Genomic DNA, 22,378 nt, shown 5'->3' on the forward strand with positions numbered 1-22,378 from the left:
AATGTATATGTTTTCGTGCTGTAAGTTAGTGGCGGAAGTCCATTGACGGGAAAGTTGTTTACCGCTGTTCAAGAAACCGTGTTAAATACATTAACATTTATGTTTTGTTTTGAGGGAGATTTGAGCTTTTGACGCTCCATTCGGTAATTCTTTTGAAGATATGTAAAGTTGAGCATTGTTAAAGTCGTGAGAAGTTTAGTGTTGCTCAAGGATTTGTTCAAGGATTTTCGATATCTTACGACGAATCCTCAAAGTACGAGGATTTTTGGAAGTTTTTGTCACGAGGTTCTTAAATTCATCAACCAAAGTCAGGGAATATGATGCGGGGTTATTGGATTCATTGGAGGGATCTTCTTGGGCAGATAAAGAGCTGACATTTGCCACACCGGAAGAGATTGGGAGGGGAGTTTAATGGGACAGCTAGACCTGCTGGAGTAAATGGAGTTGGAATCAGTGTAAAATTTGATGATGTGTGAGGAGTATTTGAACTCAAACAGTTCAATGAATATTTGATGTTTTGATAGTTAAATACATTAACTCACGCTTGGGTCACACCTAAACGTTACACTTACCACCACCACCGTCGCCGCCGCCACCTCGTGCTACGTTTGTTTCGGCCGGCTTAGCTTTAACGGTCTCCGGTATTGTGGAAGCTGCTGCCTGCGACAGAACGAACAGCACAGCCACGAGCGAGGAGAACAGGGGCTTATAGAACGACATCCCGTTGTAAAAAGCAACGGTCACCAGCGTTTGTAACACCCTTTCACGTTTATAACACACAAATCACCACCAACCACTTGTGATCCTTTGCGATCTGCTCCGAAACCCCGAAAGAGACGATCGTTCGATGCAACGGACGAACCAGAAATGAAAGCATTACTTTCGTGTGCACAATTTTTTATAGTGTCCTTTGCGACTTCCGCCGCCGCTGCACCTCTGTCTTTTCTCTCTTCGGTTTTTAATGTTGGTACATTGACCCGCTGTGGTCCCGTATTTCTGCCCCGTACGGCTTTAGTGGGGGTTTATTCTTTATTTTTGTAGCTTTTCAGAAAACAGTTAACTACAGCCCCAAATCATGGCACCGAAAACGAGTTTCCGATCGAATTGGAGCCGTTTGCGGAAATGCAGAACGAGATGCGATTCTGGCACGGAATGACACGCGGGAGACAACTGATGAAGCAAGAAGGCAAAGAGGAGTGTATGCTAAGCGGCTTTTGCCAAAAAACGTTGCACCAAAGGTAAAGGGGACCAATGACCTCCCGGTGAACTCGTTGCAGACACAAACCTGAATTGCAGATGGAATGCAACTGCTCAAAAGTGCCAAAGCACACCTCTTAAAAGTAGAAACTATTTTTTGAAGGTGCAGCAAATTGTTTGTCTAAAATATCCTTAATCGATGAGAGTATCGGCTGTCATTCAATAGTTAAAAACTTTTTAAAAAATGGTGGAAAACTTACATATTTTCATAGCAGAACATTTAAAGAATTAACAAACTGACAAGATAAATATGCCCCAAATTTTGTATTTAAACTAATTAAATTTCGAACAACGAAAATGGTAGTCCCATTTTATCAACAATAGCTTATTTTTTTGTTTTACCTGATGCGATGTGTTTTTTTTTGTTTTGGTTTTCAAAATCCTCAATCTCGATCGCCCTCAATTTCAGAATCGCCCAAAAACGGAACCAGTTTTGCTTCATGGCTTTTCTTATTGGTCCTGCTCTCGCTTGATGTCCCCAGCGCGCTTATAAAAGAAGGTGCATCGTACCGTCGGCTTTTCAGTGTCAAGGTGAGTTGCAGCCCTTCCACATTACACGGCCAGTCACGAAATGTTCCTTGCGCAAAGAAACGTTGCGGTGGTTCTGCTGGCGATTTTCGTCAGCCTATCGTTAGCCTTACAGCGTGTGGACGATACTGTCCCGAAGTCAAAGGAGCTTGGGCAGCAAACGAAACTGATCGGTAGGGTGATCCTCTGGTGATAGTATCGATCGATTGCACTACATAAACCACATTGCCACTACTTTCAGTTGATCGCAAGGGACGTTTCCTGCTGCCTGCTGATTTTGCCGTGAAAAAGAAACGGTACAGCGTCGGTACGCGGGGTGTGGGAACGTTCTTCCGAGCCTGGCGGAACTGCATTGAGGAGGGAAAAAGTCTGGCCACCATAGAAAGTGCGGAGGAGCAGGCATTTTTGGAGTCGATGCTACGTAAGTAGTGCAACGCGCGAAGATGTAGCGCCTGCGAAAGGTACTGATCGTACTACGCCTTTCTGTTGATCTATTTCGATGCAGAAGCGATTTCAGCGCGCACCCGTTACTGGATAGCGGCTACTAACCTGGGTGCAGCAGATCCTAACATGTACACATGGATTACAACGGACCTACCGGTACAAACTGCACCGGACCCTGAGCCTGAACCTGAACCTGACAGCTGTTATACACTGAGTCCATCTGGAAATTGGAAAATGCATGGCTGCGACAGTTCGGAAAAGACTCGTCCATACCTCTGTGAAGAGTACTATTAAGTGTTTGGGCACGTAATAGATGGTCGTGATCAAGGATATGTGTTGCAAAACTATGTAGCGAGCTTAGGAATTTGGAACTAGTACAAGAAATCATTTTAAAACAGGTTCACGAAACCCTTCTCAATAAACTATTTACCCATGCGCGTTGGTCTTGTATTGCTAGCTAAATACAATTCTGATCTGTTGTTATAGACAACAGGTGTGATTGAGTATTGTTAGAAGATTTGAGCTGATTGAGTTAATGTTTTAAAGGTAACATGTGAACCGTTTTTGGGTAAATCCCAGAGAATCGACAATTTTGTACTTATTGCTTTGGGAAATGACTTTAAATATACTTATTATGGGTTTTCATAACACTGTAGAAAACATACATTAACAGATAATCATTGAATGACTATCTTAAAACAAGTCTCCTCGGCCTCACACGACAGGACTTAGATCGTTCTCCCGTAGAAAGCACTGCTATGTGTCTATTGTTCGTTACCCGTTACCAGGACTCACAATAGAGCTGACAGTTGAGTGGTTAAAGGATAAACTTCAAAATCTTGCTGTTGACTAACTGGTTTGTTCAAACACTATGGATAGACACTACCCATGGTGTTGTTGAATTAGTGATGTTTAGATAGTAATTGTTTATAATTTTGAATCCGCCATTTTGCCCAGTTACCAAGAAATTATCCTGTCCTATTTCATGACGTAGTACTTATTCTTATTCCTAGGTGGCGCTAACCGTATCAGTTTATTGCCTACCCTCTAGGCGTTCTATATATCCCTAACAAATACTTTATTCTAAGTGCACTAGAGCGTCACCCATATATGACGGGAACATGGGAACATAATGCGTCACCAAAATTGTGGGTGACATGGTACGAAACGTGTTGGAGCCGTGAACACCGCAGTGTAAACGGGGAGAACTGTCAACTGGGTAGCAGTTCAGTGGCGACACTTGTGAGACGCGTGCTTTTCTTAGTTGCAGGTTTTCGGAGTGAGACGTCTTGCATTGTTGATAATAATATATAATAAACGATTGTATTACAAGATACAACAGAACGTGTGAAAAGATGATTTATGTTGATAGGAAACAGGAAACACATACACAAAAGGAGGGTTGTTGTGTAGTATTAGTGTGATCAATTCTTAGGCATGAGAGGAGTCCTCTGATCGTGACTGATGTCTAGGCCTTTCCATATCACAAAGGAAATTGTGATAAGATTGGTTGTTTGCAAAGGTAAGATGTTATCTAGCTTGGGTATGGCCAAGGTGTATGGCCAGATACTCAGCAGTCGTGAGAAGTTTAGTGTTGCTCAAGGATTTGTTCAAGGATTTTCGATATCTTACGACGAATCCTCAAAGTACGAGGATTTTTGGAAGTTTTTGTCTCGAGGTTCTTAAATTCACCAACCAAAATAGGGGAATATGATGCGGGGTTATTAGATTCATTGGAGGGATCTTCTTGGGCAGATAAAGAGCTGACATTTGCCACACCTGAAGAGATTGGGAGGGGAGTTTAATGGGACAGCTAGAGCTGCTGGAGTAAATGGAGTTGGAATCAGTGTAAAATTTGATGATGTGTGAGTAGTATATAAACTCAAACAGTCCAATGAAGGTTTTCTCGGTTAAAACCTAGCGCAAATTCTGGTTTTGATAGTTAAATACATTAACTCACGCTTGGGTCACACCTAAACGTTACACTTACCACCACCACCGTCGCCGCCGCCACCTCGTGCAACGTTTGTTTCGGCCGGCTTAGTTTTAACGGTGTCAGGTATTGTGGCAGCTGCTGCCTGCGACAGAACGAACAGCACCGCCACGAGCGAGGAGAACAGTGGCTTATAGAACGACATCCCGTTGTAAAAGCAACGGTCACCAGCGTTTGTAACACCCTTTAACGTTTGTAACACACAAATCACCACCAACCACTTGTGATCCTTTGTAATCTGCTCCGAAACCTCGAAAGAGACGATCGTTCGATGCAACGGACGAACCAGAAATGAAAGCATTACTTTCGTGTGCACAATTTTTTATAGTGTCCTTTGCGACTTCCGCCGCCGCTGCACCTCTGTCTTTTCTCTCTTCGGTTTTTAATGTCGGTACATTGACCCGCTGTGGTCCCGTATTTCTGCCCCGTACGGCTTTAGTGGGGGTTTATTCTTTATTTTTGTAGCTTTTCAGAAAACAGTTAACTACAGCCCCAAATCATGGCACCGAAAACGAGTTTCCGATCGAATTGGAGCCGTTTGCGGAAATGCAGAACGAGATGCGATTCTGGCACGGAATGACACGCGGGAGACAAGCGATGAAGCAAGAAGGCAAAGAGGAGTGTATGCTAAGCGGCTTTTGCCAAAAAACGTTGCACCAAAGGTAAAGGGGACCAATGACCTCCCGGTGAACTCGTTGCAGACACAAACCTGAATTGCAGATGGAATGCAACTGCTCAAAAGTGCCAAAGCACACCTCTTAAAAGTAGAAACTATTTTTTGAAGGTGCTGCAAATTGTTTGTCTAAAATATCCTTAATCGATGAGAGTATCGGCTGTCATTCAATAGTTAAAAACGTTTTAAAAAATGGTGGAAAACTTACATATTTTCATATTAGAACATTTGAAGAATTAACAAACTGAAAAGATAAATAAGCTCCACATTTTGTATTTAAACTAATTACATTTCCAACAACGAAAATGGAAGTCCCATTTTATTGACAATAGCTTATTTTTTTGTTTTGCCTGATGCGATGTGTTTTTTTTGTTTTGGTTTTCAAAATACTCAATCTCGATCGCCCTCAATTTCAGAATCGCCCAAAAACGGAACCAGTTTTGCTTCATGGCTTTTCTTATTGGTCCTGCTCTCGCTTGATGTCCCCAGCGCGCTTATAAAAGAAGGTGCATCGTACCGTCGGCTTTTCAGTGTCAAGGTGAGTTGCAGCCCTTCCACATTACACGGCCAGTCACGAAATGTTCCTTGCGCAAAGAAACGTTGCGGTGGTTCTGCTGGCGATTTTCGTCAGCCTATCGTTAGCCTTACAGCGTGTGGACGATACTGTCCCGAAGTCAAAGGAGCTTGGGCAGCAAAGGAAACTGATCGGTAGGGTGATCCTCTGGTGATAGTATCGATCGATTGCACTACATAAACCACATTGCCACTACTTTCAGTTGATCGCAAGGGACGTTTCCTGCTGCCTGCTGATTTTGCCGTGAAAAAGAAACGGTACAGCGTCGGTACGCGGGGCGTGGGAACGTTCTTCCGTGCCTGGCGGAACTGCATTGAGGAGGGAAAAAGTCTGGCCACCATAGAAAGTGTCGAGGAGCAGGCATTTTTGGAGTCGATGCTGCGTAAGTAGTGCATCGCGCGAAGATGTAGCGCCTGCAAAAGGTACTGATCGTACTACGCCTTTATGTTGATCTATTTCGATGCAGAATCGATCTCAGCGCGCACCCGTTACTGGATAGCGGCTACTAACCTGGGTGCCGCAGATAGTAACTCGCTAACGTGGATTACAACGGACCTACCGGTACAAACCCTACCTTTCGATACAACTATAGAAGCAGACAGCTGTTACACACTGAGCCCAAATGGAACTTGGAAATTGGATGGCTGCGACAGTTCGGGAAAGGCTCGTCCATACCTCTGTGAAGAGTACTATTAAGTGTTTGGGCACGTAGTAGTTGGTCGTGATCAAGGATATGTGTTGTAAAAATATGTAGCGAGGCTAAGGAATTTGGAACTAGTGCAAGAAATCATTTTAAAACAGGTTCACGAAACCCTTCTCAATAAGCTATTTGCCCATGAACGTTGGTCTTGTATTGCTAGCTAATTGATTTACCAGTGTATTGTTGTAGGACTTTAATGAAACTGCTTTATACTGAATGTGGTCATCTTACGCTCGAATACACGTTGGAGCAAATCTTCACACCCTTGCATATTTTCGAACGTCTTGCGTGGAGTAACCCGAAATTCCAGCTCGTTTCAATATATTGCAGCAAAGCTCTGTTCTTTTTTGGCAAAATTTTTATGATAACGCTAAATTCTTGTTGAAGTGGTCTCTTGTGGTGTTTTTAGACCTAGTCAGGTGTTATGCTTGCTATGATTTCAACGCATTTTCACGGTAGCAGGGTGTTTGCCACCGAACACCATAGACATTGACGAACCTGGGATACCGGGGAATATCGGGAATTGCTCGCCACATCCAGAAGGGTTGTCCATGGGTCACAACTAAATGTTGTCTATTCTAGATTACATTGAAAGAGGTGTGTTTGGGAAGTGATCTTTTCGCGTTGGATTCATTCGCGTCCAACTATCTTGCTATGTTTATCTTCGCCCTATGCTGGAAGTCTTATTAGCTACATTTTTCTGCAGCTTGTTTTATGTTCTCAGAGCCTTGAGACTTGAGTTTATTAGAATTTTTGAGAACGCTTCGCCATTAGTGAGTTTATCCAGAGTTGCACTCCAAGAAGTGCACTTAGTTTTCGTTTTGCTAGTTTGCTTTTGCTTAGTTTTGTGACTGCTAGATACATCTTAAAGCTGCATCAATGTGGTAGCGAATAACGGAAATTTCTATTTGTGGGCTACATTTAAATCTTTTATGCTGTATCCTCGACTTCTTACTGTATAAATTTCCAAAACTCTAGGATTGAGATTACGGTATGCGTATATATGGTTGCGTCACTTGGGCATAAACCAGCCAATTTTAGTATTTCATACTCACCTACTCATCTCTTCTTAAGATCCCTGATTAATGACTGACTCTCGGTGATTTCGTTCGTAATCACAGAGGAGATCCTCCCATCAGATAGCAACCTAAGAACCTAAGTGAACCTGGAAGTGGAATTGTCAAGTACGGTTAAAGAGGTACACAAGTGGCAACATGTCACCTTCAGGAACAATCAGAGATAGCAGTTCGAATATTATCTCGTGGAGGAAAAGAAGATAACGAATAAGTATCGCTATCCAATTCAGAGATCATCATCTTGGCTTTTTACTTTAGATATTGTAATATTTAGGCAGAAGAAAGGTTGAAAGATACCTAGAGGAAGCAAAAATATAAGCGATAGTTAGGCAGACAGTTAGACAGGAACTGAAATCAATATATACTAAGATATAATAATAGTGGTGAAACCATCCGATGCATGGTAATAGAGGATCATTATGAGTATAAAGAACATGTGAAGCGATAATCTAGAGCAGGGCCCTCGAAACTTTTCAGTCCACGGACCGCATTGAGTAAAACTACCGTAGTTGTGGGTCATTTACACTTAACCTTCAACCCAGAGGCTTGAGGCTCTCGTGGGCCGCAGTTTGGAGACCCCTGATTTAGAGAACTAGAAGGGATTTAAACTGGATTATTCTAGTATTAAACGTACCGGACTGCGGTGGAGGGTTCTCAAGTAGCTAGGATCATAAAAAGATGACAAGCAAATACGTTGATTGAACCCTCGCTTCGAATTTGATTGCATTAACAGCAGTTTTGTATAACAACAAGGTTACGAAAAGCTTCTTGTGTTGGGTCTATTCCTCACTTGTGACCTGCTCTAGATGCATTCCTATAGTGGTTGTATGGTGATGAAGGCCTTGGTGGTTGGCATATGTCGCAGCAGTAATCGAGCACTGCCGAGCTTGAGAAATGTGTTGAATTCCCTAGTGACTTTGAGATACGGGATATGGAGGGACCTTCGTCGATATGGCACAGAGTTAGTTAATGCCGAGGAGCGTCCATATGGTCATGTGAAGCCGAAAACCTCAGCGAAAATCCATAACACATGAATGGAAGGATGGATGATAAAGCCTTTTTCCCCTGATCCGTTTCCTCCGCCGAGCCGGTCAGATGGTGGATGATAATGATAGCAGCATTCTGCATTGTAATCGATTACATTCGTTCCGGCATAGACGGCATTGTTTCGCGCAAGGGTACGCCTATTAGAGCTCAATAGCCGATTTACGCTTACAGAAGTCATTCAATCCGCGTATCGCGCATTCTGTACGAAGCGATTAGATTACCAATCTAATCTAATCCACCGTGTAATATTGATGATGCCCCTGTCGGCGGGGAAAACATGTTGGGAAATGATTTGTGAACTTATTGAAAGCCGAATACACTATTTCTGGTGTTCGTTTCACCGTTTGCTGCAACATGGAACGATGCCAGCAGAGGTAAGGTAAGGACAACAGTAGCAAAGATCATCCCATTCCTGGCAGATCTACTGGCTTGGTGACCTTTAATCCACAGAAATCCACATCTTGATGGCATGAAATAAAAATAGAAATTGAATTGCTTAGACAAACGCGTATAGTTTAGTCATGTCATAAGTCATCGTTCAATTTATGGTTGCACCCAAAAAAAACGGGAAATCAAGCATTTCTAAGTTTATGAGGATCAGATATGTGCAGGTTTCCTTAGCTCGAAGAACAGCAATAAAGTAATACAACCATTCAGCGATTATCTTATCGTTAGGACTCGGCTGATATACTTGCCTACTGCTGGTGTCAATAGAATGCAGGCGGTGGTTATTAACGTAAAGCCATGCTAGATAAAAAGATAGAGCGATTGAGAAGTTGGCCCGAGTCGAGTGGTGCCCCTTAAGCGCCCCGGGGTATTAAAGCATTTGGTTTGGCAAAAGTGCTGACTAGTGCACCGCTAAGGCTGCCACAGGATAGGTACAGCACACGGCTGCACAGTGAGATAGAGAGCGAATCCTTCCCCCGCACCCCCGAAACATGGTGCGTTCCGCGTTGATACTGGCGGTGTCGATTGGCCTGTGTTGCCTTTCCGCGCGTGCCGAACGACGACCTCCGTTCAGGAGCAGTGGCATCTACGTCGACGAACCGGAACTCGCTGCTAGCGAGGCAAGTGCTGCGGGCGATATTGTCGGTGTAGTGCCGGCGCAACCCGTAGACGAGCGGTACCGTTTGCCGAAAACGTCCGTGCCGATCCATTACAATCTGCAGCTGCGCACGGAAATTCACAGCAATGTGCGTACGTTCGATGGGTCCGTCGCCATCCAGCTGCAGGTGCTGGAAGCGACGAACCAGCTGGTGTTGCACAACCGTGGATTAGCGATCGCGTCGGCGACGGTTTCGTCCCTGCCGAATGGTGTGGCCGGCGCACCGACACTGATCGGTGACGCACAGTTCAGCACGGACACTACCTTCGAGCATATCACGTTCACGAGTCCCACCATCCTGCAACCGGGTCTCTATCTGCTGGAGGTCACGTTTCAAGGAAGACTCGCCACCAACGATGACGGGTTCTATGTGTCCTCTTACGTGGCGGATAATGGCGACCGAAGGTGGGTACAGTCGCAGCTCCATTCCAGGTTATATTTATGGCGTGTGGTCAGAGTGAACAATCCGCTTCCCTTTCGGTTGCCAACAGATATTTAGCGACGACCCAGTTCGAGTCAACCAGCGCCCGCATGGCATTCCCGTGCTACGATGAGCCCGCACTCAAGGCAACGTTCGACGTGTCGATCACGCACAGCCCAACCTACACGGCCATATCGAACATGCCGCAAAAGGGTGTCCTGAGCAACCCGGACGGCATGCGTACGACGATGTTCCAAACGACGCCCGCCATGTCGACCTACCTGCTGGCGTTCGTCGTGTCGGACTTCCAGTATCGCATCAGCGGCACGCAGCGTGTCTACGTGCGCCCGAATGCCTTCTCGGAGGCGCTGTTCGCACTGCAAGCGGGCGTTAAGATACTGCAAGCGCTGGACGACCATCTGGGCATCCCGTACAGCACGTACATGCCGAAGATGGACCAAATAGCGGTGCCCGACTTTGCCGCCGGTGCGATGGAAAACTGGGGCCTGGTAACGTACAGGTAAGTGTGTGCGGGTGGTATGCAGGAGGGGTGTGTTATCCAACACGCACCTCCGACGTTTGCCGGCCCTTCAATTGATCCCCTACCGCAACAACTGCGCGCACATCCAATGGTGCACTGACGCAGGGCTCAATCGATCGGGGTGGCATCATAAAACGGCGAGGGGGCAATTCAGCGATAAAGGCGATTAGAAGATGGCGAACGACTGCAAAACCCCCATATATAATGCTGTCCAATATCTTTACCATCCACCGCTATCGTTTGGGGGATTGGATTTTATTATATTGCAGAGAGCAGGCACTATTGTTCAACGAGGCTGTTTCGACTTATCGCACGAAGACGAACGTCGCGAGCACGATTGCGCACGAGTACGCACATCAGTGGTTCGGCGATCTGGTGACCCCCGAATGGTGGGAATACATCTGGCTGAATGAAGGTTTCGCCACGCTCTACGAGTACTATGCGCTGCATCTGGCCTACCCGGACCAGGAGTACTGGGAGCTGTTCAACGTGCAGGTCATCCAGGCCGCCATGGTCCCCGACGGCCAGGCGTCAACCCGCCCGATGAACTGGAATGCCGCCACACCGGGCGAAATTTCGTCACTGTTCGATCGTGTCGCCTACCCGAAATGTAAGCTCGCTTCACTGTAGAGGCCTATACGAGAGCCCTAACTTTACGTCCCCTTTCCAGCTGGCAGTGTGTTGAACATGATGCGAAACGTACTTGGTGATGATAACTGGAGGGCAGGATTGAAGGCGTACCTTACCGATCGTGCCTTGAGTGTGGCGTTCGATGAGCAGCTGTACGACGGACTGCAGAGCGCGATCGAGGGTAAGGGTGTGCTGCCGGGCGATGTAACCGTGGCACAGATCATGCGCACCTGGACCAATGAGGCCGGCTATCCGGTGCTAAACGTGCGTCGATCGTACGACACGGGCGACGTCATCATCTCGCAGGAGCGGTTCTACTCCGATCGCAAAGTGCCGAACAGCAACATCTGGATGATCCCGTACAACTACGTGCAGCAGGCTCGGGCGGACTTCAACGAGTTCGACGACTTCCAGTGGCTTGCGACGAAGGCTGCCCGGTTTGGGACGACCGTGCCCGCTAGTGAGTGGATCATCTTCAACAAGCAGCAGGTCGGATACTATCGCGTCAACTACGATGATCGCAACTGGGAGCTTATCACTGACGCGCTGATCGAGAACTGGGCCGCTGTGCATCGGTTGAACCGGGCGCAACTTATCGACGATGCTTACTGGCTGGCACGATCGGGTCGGCTTGACATGCGTGTGGCTTTGCGGCTGATGACGTACCTGCGCAATGAACGCGAGTACGCCCCATGGACGGCAGCAAACGTTGCCCTGACCTACTTCAACAGCCGTCTGCGCGGCACGGAGGGATACCATGATTTCTTGGTGTTTGTGGACGCATTGATCGAAAATGTGTACGGTACGTTAACGATCAACGCAGTATCGCCGACCGACACGCTCCTGCACAAGTACCTCGTGCAGACGATCTCAACCTGGGCTTGCACGATCGGCTATATCGACTGTCTGCAGAAGACGGCCGCACTACTGACGGCGGAAGCCACGAGCATGGGAGTGAACGCCGTCCATCCGGACATTGCCACCGTGACCTACTGCTACGGTATGCGCGAGGCTGGTGTGACCGAGTTCCAGTACCTGTACCGGAAGATGATGGACTCGAAAAATCTTGCCGAACGCACGATGCTGATCGATTCGCTGGGATGCTCGTACAACAAGGAGTTCCTGACATCGTTGCTAACTACGGCCCTCGGCAATGTGGAGATCAACTACCGTGCGGACGAACGCAGCCGTGTGGTGCAGGCGGTCTACTCTGGCAGCCGTACCGGTGTCGATGCGCTGATCGAGTTCCTGATGGATCCGAGCATGGTGAATGAGTTTGTTAGTACGCTGTCGACATCCACGCTCAACTCGGCCTTATCTGCCATTGCTTCGCGCACCAACAACGTGGAGGAATTGAACAAGGTAAGATATCCCAAGCAGGTGCGATGTAACGCTCAAGAATATGTGAGACTAATCATAACCATTTCTTATTTATCTCAGCTTAATGCTCTCATCACCGCGCTGGGTGCTAGGGTTAGTAGTAACACTGCGACCAACCTGCGCAACACGGTCCAAACTAACTTGGACTGGGTGAATGGCTTCGAGGGTTTGATGTTGTCCAACTTCTTCACCGAGTTTGCGGCGGAGATCCAGACTACTACGACCGAGGCACCGGTAACGACTACGTCGACTGCTGCACCTGGAACTACTACCACTGCTGGACCAGGAACTACTACCACTGCTGCACCTGGAACAACTGTCACTGCTGCACCTGGAACTACTACCACTGTTGCCCCCGAGATTACTACCACCGTTGCACCGGAAACTACTACTGCACCCACCACCGTAACGACCACAACCGTACAAACGACAACGGAAGATGACGGTGGAGCAGCAACGGTTGGTCTGTCCATAGCCGCACTCTTGGTCTCGATCACGGTGCATCTGCTTGGATAATCACTCGGATGATTCATTGGGTGCGGCACAAGGACGGGGGAGGGCTATTGTTTTGCCAGAATTCCAGAATTCAGCGACACATTACACAAGTTCCGGCCGTCGGATGATTAGAGTACGATTATTGATATGATATCAGGGATAGAATAAAAAGAAAAAAACAAACGAATGTAATATCAATTGGGGTTTCGATTTCGTCATTCATTGTGTCCCAACGCTTGTGGCGCTTGCGTGAAAGTCCGCGTTATAAGGTGATTTCGCATCTGACGGTCATCATCACGGTATCGATCACAATGCCGTAATCGGTTTGTATTGTTTCGCACTTGGTGCGGAGCTGATAAACCGGGGTTTCAATTTATAGTCCCCTCGAGGGGTGCGTACTACACACATCACACCTTACTGATTAGATGATCGTTGAACCGTTCGATGACTTAATCTGGTAGTGATTGTCATATTCCCACATAAAACAACATTGCACCGCGGAAAGACGAATCAGTTCGCAGGATTACTGCCACTAGGGCGGGATTACTGTTGTGAAGATATTCAGACGAAGCTGCAATGGTGTCCAACAACAGGGTATCGACCGCACTATCCTTGCTGTTTGTGTGTGCCCTCATTCCGGCCAGTCTGTGGGCGGCACAGGCCACACCAACGGAGTCGATCGATCATCACTTGTTACAACCGCGACGCTTCGACCGAAACCAGCTGCACTCGATCAAGCAGGAACAGTTCCGGGTGCGCAGTACGAGGGAATCTTCCCCGTACCGGCTACCGAATGGGACCATCCCGGAAAGTTACACGCTAGAGCTGAGCACCAACATCCACTCGCAGGACTTCAGCTATACCGGGACGGTCGCGATAAGGGTGCGCGTGCTGCAGCCTACGCAATCCATTGTGCTGCACACGTTGCGCAGTCGGCTGGTGAGTGTTGAGGTTAGGAATTCCAACCAGCTGAATGTGCCGATCGGCAGCACCGTGGAGGATCCCGCCCTGGAAACGCTCACGATCGGCCTGGCCGTGGAGTTGCTGCCGGGCGTTTATCAGCTGACGATCGTGTTCGAAAGTACGCTTCGCAGTGATGTGGGTGGATTTTACTGGACGTCGTACAACGATGGTAACGCGGTGCGTTATGCCGCCGTCACGCAGTTCCAGCCGGTCGATGCACGTACTGCTTTTCCGTGCTTTGATGAGCCAGGCATACGGGCGACCTTCACCATAACCATCAGCAGTGGTGTTGGAATGAAGGTGTACTCAAACATGCCAGCAAAGTCAGTCACCATCGTGTAAGTAGATTCTCCCAGTAGATTCGCTTATCAGAAGTCCTTATGTATCACACGTTTTTTTGTTACATCGTAGAGGGAATGGACTGAAGCGAACGCTCTTCCAAACGACACCGAGCATGCCGACGTACCTCGTGGCGTTCGCCATTACGGACGACTTTGCCAGCAGCCGGCTGTCGTTGAAGGGACCACCGTCGAGCATCAGCATGGAGCTGATTGCACCGCCCACGGTGACGGATCGGGCGCAAACGTACGGGCTGGACATTGGGGGCGTCGTTATACGGGTGGTCGAACAGTACTTTAACCAGACGTACGATTTGCCCAAGCTGGACCAGCTGGCCGTGCCGGACTTTTACTTTGCTGCGATGGAAAACTGGGGCTTAGTCATCTACGAGGAGCGGTATCTGCTGTACGATGAGCTGACGGGTACGAACCGCGATAAAGAGAACGTCATCGCCACGGTAGTGCACGAGTTTGTGCATCAGTTCTTGGGCAATCTGCTGACGCCCCACTGGTGGTCGGATTTGTCGCTGAGCGAAGGCTTTGCCACCTTTTACGAGTACTATCTCAGCAGCATGGTAATAGCACTTTTTGAAACCCCCCGGACAATGGTGGCAAACTCCTGGTGTAATACGTGATCCTTTCCCGCACGCAGGTGGAGCCAAACATTAGGTTTAAGGAGAAGTTCACCATCGAGGCGCTACAAACGGCACTGCTGCTGGACTGTGACATCGGCGTGAGGCCCATTTCGTTCGATGTGGAAAAACCGGCCGACATTGCGCGGTTGTTTGACATCATTGCCTACCAGAAAGGGGGCAGTGTTTTCCGGATGTTCCACTACGCTCTCGGTGAGCTAACGTTCCTGAAGGGAATGCGTCGCTACATCAGCACTAAGTATGTTGACCCAGCCCGCTACCTGTCTATTGCTAATGAGTTGCTTTCTTTCCCAGCAAAGGCCGTTCGGTTACACCGGACGATCTGTTCGCAAGTCTGCAGCAAGCGGTGGCGGAGGATGCTACACTACCGCTCAGTCTCGACGTAGCCACGGTCATGAGACCCTGGATCTATCAATCTGGCTATCCTTTGGTGACGGTAATGCACCAAGCCGGTGAGCTGATCTTCCTGCAGGAACACTTCCTGTATCCCAGTTCGTCGATCGTCGCCAGCAATCGGACGTGGTGGGTCCCGATCGCGTACGGCACCAGCTCCGGTGCAACGCAACAGTTCTGGATGCCCCAGGGAACATCACAGGTTTCGCTGCAAGTGGACAACTTGCTGGACGGAGAGTTCCTTTTGGTGAACCCCGAGCAAACCGGCTACTATCGCGTCAACTACGGCGAGGATCTCTGGATGCGTTTGATCACGCAGCTCCATGCTGACCCATCGCTCGTTTCACCTATCTCCCGGGGACAGTTGTTGGACGATTGCTTCAAGCTGTACTACAGCGAGCGGGTCGGAGCCAACATTGTGCACAGCTTGCTGATGTACGCTACTGGCGAGACGGATGTTATACCGTGGACTGTGCTATTCGCCAACGATAATCTTGGTGTGTTGCGCAATGCTTTGATTGTGGACAGCTCAGCTTACGATGCGTTCTCTGTAAGTTACGCCATGTATTAGAGAGTGTGCTTCAATAATGAATTATAAACATTCTTCCACAGCGTGTCGTAGCCCTGCTTACAGCGAATGTCTTCAGTGTGGTCGGCTTCGATGCATCCCCGGCTGATCCTCACGAAACAGAACAGCTGCGCCGTTCCGTCATAGAGTGGAGTTGTCGAGCGGGATCGATCGAGTGTCGCACGGAAGCGTTATCGCGGATGTTGAACGATTTGAGTGGATCGGTACCGTTGCCTTCGTATATTCGGGATAGTGTTTACTGTGGTGGTGCATCCATCGCCAGCCCGTCCCAGCTAGAGACCGTGTGGCTACGCCTGCAGACGGTTAGCGATGTTGGCGAACGGTTAAACATTATAGAAACGTTGGCTTGTGCGGAGAGTGCAGAGTTTTTGGACGAGTTGCTTGATTCAGTCTTCACCAATGAAAATCCGGGCGAGTGGGAATTCATTCTGAGGGCAGTATACCGTCACTCCGCCATTGGGTATGAAGCGTTCGATCGGTGGCTGGCTCGCAATGCACTGCAAATTATTCAGAGGTATGTAAGCTAGAACATCTCGCTGGAACATCATCTTGTGAATCGAAGCTCAATTTGTACCCTGTTTGTTTGTGATACACAATTTCAGCATCGGCATCGACCCGGCGTTCCTTAATATTATGGCTGACATTAACCAACGGAAGGCTGATGTTCCAAAGTATGACGAGGTAAGGATAAACTACCTAAGGATCTTATAACTCTGTTCATCAGAGACCTATTATCCCAGCTTAAGCATTAGGGTATTTCAATATAATACTTTTCAAGATGTACTTAACTCTCAGTGATAAAAGTATCACTAAGGAGAAGTAAAGAGAAGGTTAAACGTATCTCCACATTAATGTTATTTTCGATGCTGGAACTCCTTATAATTTTTATTCTTATAAATGCAAAATTTGTGGTCGAGATTGTGTGTGACCTTTTGGTTAATGGCAACATTGGAGCTGCTGCTACCTCATCCAATCTCTTTACTTTATTTACTAAGATTTACTAAGTGGGGAAAATCTCATCAGTGGTGTATTTCCCACTACGGAGAGACAAACATTAAGACAAGTTGATTTTGAAGCATATCTTGTAGAGAGGTGATCTAGAGAGATCTATCTTGTAGTCTCTCTGCAACACCATAATATCCCTGATAGTAGCTGCGCTCTAGCTTACTTTTATTTTGTTCTTGTGATAGACGATGCTAGAAGTTCCGATTCCAACAGCCTCGGGACAGTTTAAATTTCTGTACAATTCGCTTATTACTTCGGTAATGTTAAGTCACTAGCATAATATCGTTTGTTAATACAGTCTCTATACAGTCTGATCTTTAATAACTCCTTAAAATTCTGAGTCCATCACGTGAGGACCTACGACTGGTAACTGATCATATTGTCATCCTAATTTTGACAATATCTTACCTTGTCGTCCAGGGCTCTAGTAAGGATTTCATAAGGCTCGAGTTTTAAGTTCACTTAGCTAAGTTGGAATTCGACGCGTGCCTTAGAAAGTTCCAGGATTCCAGGACCTGTGTTGGGGTATGAGTTGGGACTTATCGTCATGTTACGGTGCCACCGATTGACTCGCTCCGACTCTACAACGTATAAAACCCAAGAAACCCAAGAAAGTAACACTTCTCCCTCCAGTTAGGATCATAAATCATAGCACAAAAATCATTAAAATTGTACAAATTGGCACGAAGATAAGTTTATGGCTTGTAGGAAATATTTAAGATAAGCATCCATTCTGTATTACGTGTCCGGCACGATAACTGAGATCGATAACTCGATCAGCTGTTTGAAAGCTCCATCCCAGCTTAGTGACGAATGTTTTGTCTTATCTCTTTCTCGTTACAGTTGGTGCAACTCTTCAAGAATTCATTGCTGAAACATTAAGCCTATGCATTCACGAATAAATGATGGAAAACTGTACGCATGCGTTTGTTTGTTGCAAGTACAATGTATCACAGCGGTGTGGAATTGAACGACAACACCCTTTTTGTTTCACCTTTAACATTGTCGGCAATAAATTTTAAAGCTCATCAATCATTAAACCTAGAAGAACTTTCTATAAATAGTGAAGAACCTTTAGCGCAACGTTGAGCAGAACGTGTCAAGTCAAGTCCGGTGAATGTCATGGAGATGGCCGCATCTCGAGGTGTTATCTACAGTGTCTTCCTAGTGTTGGGATTCTGTGCCGTGCACGGTGCTGCGGATGAGAACTTTCGTTTGCCGAACGGCACCATACCAATGCACTACATCCTTCGTGTGGACACTGCCATCGATCAGAACATATTCAACTACACTGGAAATGTACAGATCAGTGTCGTGATATTGCATCCGACCACGCAGCTAGTGCTGCACAGTACACGGAATAACATTTCGCAGATCCAGCTACGTGACCAGGACGGACGGCAGGTTCAAATAAAGAACTTCAAGCTGGACAACCTGCGGGAGTTCTTGGTGATCGAAGCAGCAACATTACTATACTCCAGGCACGGGACATACACGCTCGAGATCGATTTCACCAACAGTGTCGATCGTTTCGATTTGACTGGCTTCTACAAAGTATCGTACCAAACCGGGAACGATGCCGTGCGGTAAGAAAACACAACCGAACCCCGCTGCTGTTGGCAAAGCAGACATCTTATCAGTGAGTTATCTTCCACGCTTAAGGTACATCGGAGTGACACACTTTTCACCAATCAACGCAAGGTCCGCCTTTCCGTGCTTTGATGAGCCAAATCTGAAGGCCACATTTGATCTGCACGTCAGCTGTGGACGGACGTACCACGTACGCTCCAATACACCTGCTCGTACCGTCCTGCCTCTGCCGAATGGCAACAGGCTGTACAGCTTCACCACAACACCCCGGATGTCGACGTACCTTGTGGCGTGGTTCGTTTCGGACTATGTTAGCGAGAGTAAAGTGTTGACCGAATGGCCCACGGTAACTGTCACCACATGGGCCAACCCTTCGTCGAGCCATTTGCTGTCCTACTCGGTGGACGCCTCGGTACGGTTCCTCCGTGCGATGAGGCAATACTTTGCCCAACCGTACGGCTTACCCAAAATCGACAACATTGTCGTACCGCAGTTTAACTTACTGCCGGAAGCGATGGAAAACTGGGGACTGGTAACGTACAGAGGAAACGCGTTATACGTTAACCCCCAGACCGATGGTGTGAAGCAGAAGCGGGCTGTGGCACACATTATCGCCCACGAGTACACACATCAAATTTTTGGCAACCTTCTCACGCCCGCCCGGTGGAGCTATCTGTGGCTTGCGGAAGGTTTCGCCCACTTCTACTCGTACTACTTGGGATCGATCGTAAGTAGTAGCGCTTGCACTGCGGAAGCTCGTGGTGAGTGTGTCGGATAGTAACGTGTCGGCTTTATACCATCCACAGAGCCACCCGGAGCATAACTTTCGCAAACGATTCCTTACCGAATCGTTGCAGCTGACATTTTACTTGGACAGTTTTGCCTCCGTTCAGCAAATGACCCGCTACGTGGAGACGCGTAACGACATTGTAGGCATGTATTCTTCCGTCGTGTACTCTAAGGCGGGCTGCGTTATTCGCATGATGAACTATGCACTGGGGGAACGTATTTTTCGGCGCGGAATTCGGGGCTACATCCAGCGAAAGTACGTCTCCTTTCACATCTAACCACCGAAACGCCCACCTGATTGCGGTATCTTTTGCATAATTCTAGTAAAAAGCAGGGCATCGTAACGGAGTACGATCTGTTCGAAAGTCTCGAGCTGGCTGCCAGGAAGGAAGAGGCTCTACCTAAGCATCTGACGATGCATGAAGTATTTCGTACCTGGAGCCATCAGGCCGGTTACCCTGTGGTGCGTGTGCGACGTGAAGGAAACCAGTACTTCTTCACCCAGCAGCGCTATCTGTCAGATCCTGCGTACAGGCCCACAGCCAACGGCTCCTGGTGGATACCGATATCTTTCGCAACGGCAAACAACACAACCTACGAAAAATTGCCAGCCTTCTGGATGGCGCCGAACGTGTCAGAGGTGTCGCACACGATTCAAACATCCGCCGGTGATGTGGTGGTGTTTAATCCTCAATCCACTGGACTGTACCGTGTGGAGTACGATGGTTCCCTGCTGCGAGGAATTATCGATCAACTCTCCAATAATCATACTGCAATTGATCCTACAGCACGTGCCCGTTTAATTGATGACACTTTACAACTAACGCTCAACCGTGGAGGCAACTTCAGTACAGTGTTGCAGCTTTTGAGCTACTTGCGCGATGAAGCTGACATCTTACCGTGGTCCGTTGTAAGGGAAAATGTACGCTACATGCAGTCAATGTTGCGTGCCGATGTGAAGACATCGCGATTGTTACAATCGTTCGTCGAGACGATCGTAGCTCCGTTGCTATCCAGACACGATCTACACCCCTCGGCTCCCTTGAATGGATCCGATTCGATCGACGAGTTACGGTCAATTGCGATAGAATTAGCCTGTGGTGCTAGTGAGTCATGCCAAAAAGCATCCAAAGCTATTCTACAACATACCGCGTACAGAGCGTCAACTCGTAACGGTGCGACCGAAAGTGCTTTGCTGTGTTACGGCTTACAGCAAAGCAATGCCCAGGATCGACAAGCGTTCCTCCAACAAGCGTCCACAATGTTCCACCGGTTGAAGGATAACATTGGCTGTTTGGGAACTGCGATCACGGCCACCGGATCGTACGCAAGCTTTCTGTTTCAGCTCAGCGATTCCGTCCGTCCCAAAGAGTTACATCGTTTAATCGTCGGTTCCAAGGTGTCGCCTCGCGTTCTGCTGGCATCAATCGGATCGGAACTTTCACTTCGCGGTCGGTACGTATTCTCTTCTGCCGGCTCACCGTGTTGAATGAACAGCACGCTAATGCAAAAGTTTCTTACAGACAATCTACCGATCCAAACACCATTTGCAAGACTCTAATCGCTATTGCCCGCTTTGCAATGGAACCGTCAGAAGAAATGTTGTTAATCTCTGTTGCATCGACGTACTTCTCGTGGGTTGTACCGGAGATCGAGCAGCAGCTGATGATCAATCGTAGATGGAGAGATCGGAACGTTCAACCCCTGACGGATGCTCTTTCACGGTTCTCGCTGCGAAAGGCTTGATTCCACGTTAATCATACCATTGAACGTTCGAAGATAAAATAAAAAAGTAATTTTATGCAGCAAATTTGTCTTTCTTGTAAATTATTGAATGAAAAAATGTAAGTTATGGTCTGACAGCTTCGCCGTTTGAATTCGAAAGTGCAATTTACAGTGGCGCCCTCTGTTGTTAGGTTGCAGAACTGTCTTGCAGAGTAGTTCACATTAGAAAAAGCCGTTGATCATATTAAATATTATAACATATAATAATGTGGTATAAGATATCCGAAGCTGCCCTATAGCGTTACCACTGGTATAACCTGTACAGTATAGGAGCGTTATAGTGGCAGCTAACAACGGAAGCGGCAGGACACACTCGGGTCTCTTTCTTGATTCATACGCCGAATAGATAGGACGCCGAATAGATACGAACATTTGTTAAAGTTAGGTTAATTAGGTTAATTAGGTTAGTTAGGTTAAAAAATATTTAAATCGGATTTTTATCCAAAACACGTGAGTACATTTTATTTCTTTTACTAGTGAAAGTGTATTCCGTTATTCTAAAGCACTATCAGATAGGCTTGGAATAACGATAGTGTTTTGTGTCCACGTGTGTGTACGATAGATTTTACAATTTATCATCGTACACTTACTCAGCGGCGGATCAAACGGTAGGCGGAGTAGGCGGTCGCCTAGGGCCTCGCCCCAAACTATTTGTGCCGAATGTGCTGCTGTGATTTTTGGAAATTTAACAGCAGAGTTAATTTATAGCACAAAATATAATTAAAAAGGGAAAAAAATTATCGAAAATATCCTTGGAAAGTATCCTAAAATATTGTTGGATTTTATATATCCTTGGTTATATAAAACATTTGTTTCTATTTGAATAGCTATATCGGCCCGGTTACACTGCTACGCAAGAGAAGTATGCAGTGTACTCAAACTCCTTCTTCTTTTATTCTATTCTATCTAATGTATTCTATTTCTTGAACGGGATTTTTTCATTTGTTCGTAAATGATCCTACCGTTAGATGCTAGAATAGAAACCATGCTTGTTTTCACTTCCGCAATATTCGCCAGCTATTGCCATTGCGATACTCGTGGTGTGGTATTGTTTTCTCTCCCCGATTGAACCGTGAAAATGTCCAGCCTACGTGTTTCGAAACAGTATTGTGTTTTTCAATATACAACAGTATATTGTGTTTAGTATTTCGATTGTCACAATTTCTGCAAGTTTGCAAGCCGGTAATGATGTTATAACCGACACAATCTGTCAGTGTACTACGAAATAGCTAGCATTGTTATAGAATATGAATAAAATCATCATCGGCTGGTACGAAATTCTATACAAAACCAGCTGTTTTCAGATTCCCAATACCAGGAGAGCATCCACGGAAGAGATAGCACCTTGTACTGCAATTTTGGTTAAAAACCGCCTAAAGGTATGCAATGTTTAAACACTAACTTTCCCG

The 22,378-nt window shown here is 47.0% G+C and overlaps 4 protein-coding genes across 4 annotated transcripts; all 4 read left to right on the forward strand.

Moving 5' to 3' along the window:
- Nucleotides 1–1,828: 1,828 nt before the first annotated feature.
- Nucleotides 1,829–2,656, forward strand: LOC128305377 (protein A16-like). Its single transcript, XM_053042782.1, has 3 exons — nt 1,829–1,958; nt 2,027–2,206; nt 2,291–2,656. The coding sequence occupies exons 1-3, from the start codon at nt 1,829–1,831 to the stop codon at nt 2,521–2,523; spliced, it is 543 nt and encodes a 180-aa protein (XP_052898742.1). The 3' UTR covers nt 2,524–2,656.
- Nucleotides 2,657–5,473: 2,817 nt separating this feature from the next.
- LOC128305378 (protein A16-like) lies at nt 5,474–6,165 on the forward strand. The gene is made up of 3 exons (XM_053042783.1): nt 5,474–5,603; nt 5,672–5,851; nt 5,936–6,165. Exons 1-3 carry the CDS (start codon nt 5,474–5,476, stop codon nt 6,163–6,165), a joined length of 540 nt encoding a protein of 179 aa, XP_052898743.1.
- A 3,065-nt stretch (nt 6,166–9,230) lies between these two features.
- Nucleotides 9,231–17,687, forward strand: LOC128303012 (uncharacterized). The gene is made up of 12 exons (XM_053039865.1): nt 9,231–9,802; nt 9,889–10,338; nt 10,629–10,969; nt 11,030–12,351; nt 12,430–12,875; nt 13,422–14,165; nt 14,239–14,740; nt 14,818–15,056; nt 15,113–15,761; nt 15,824–16,314; nt 16,403–16,481; nt 17,649–17,687. Exons 1-12 carry the CDS (start codon nt 9,231–9,233, stop codon nt 17,685–17,687), a joined length of 5,874 nt encoding a protein of 1,957 aa, XP_052895825.1.
- Nucleotides 17,688–17,927: 240 nt separating this feature from the next.
- LOC128303014 (glutamyl aminopeptidase-like) lies at nt 17,928–20,930 on the forward strand. The gene is made up of 6 exons (XM_053039866.1): nt 17,928–18,391; nt 18,468–19,122; nt 19,202–19,440; nt 19,509–20,345; nt 20,517–20,639; nt 20,708–20,930. The coding sequence occupies exons 1-6, from the start codon at nt 17,928–17,930 to the stop codon at nt 20,928–20,930; spliced, it is 2,541 nt and encodes an 846-aa protein (XP_052895826.1).
- The last annotated feature ends 1,448 nt before the right edge of the window (nt 20,931–22,378 follow it).

The sequence above is a fragment of the Anopheles moucheti genome, chromosome 3 (genome assembly GCF_943734755.1).
Source record: "Anopheles moucheti chromosome 3, idAnoMoucSN_F20_07, whole genome shotgun sequence".
NCBI lineage: Eukaryota > Metazoa > Arthropoda > Insecta > Diptera > Culicidae > Anopheles > Anopheles moucheti.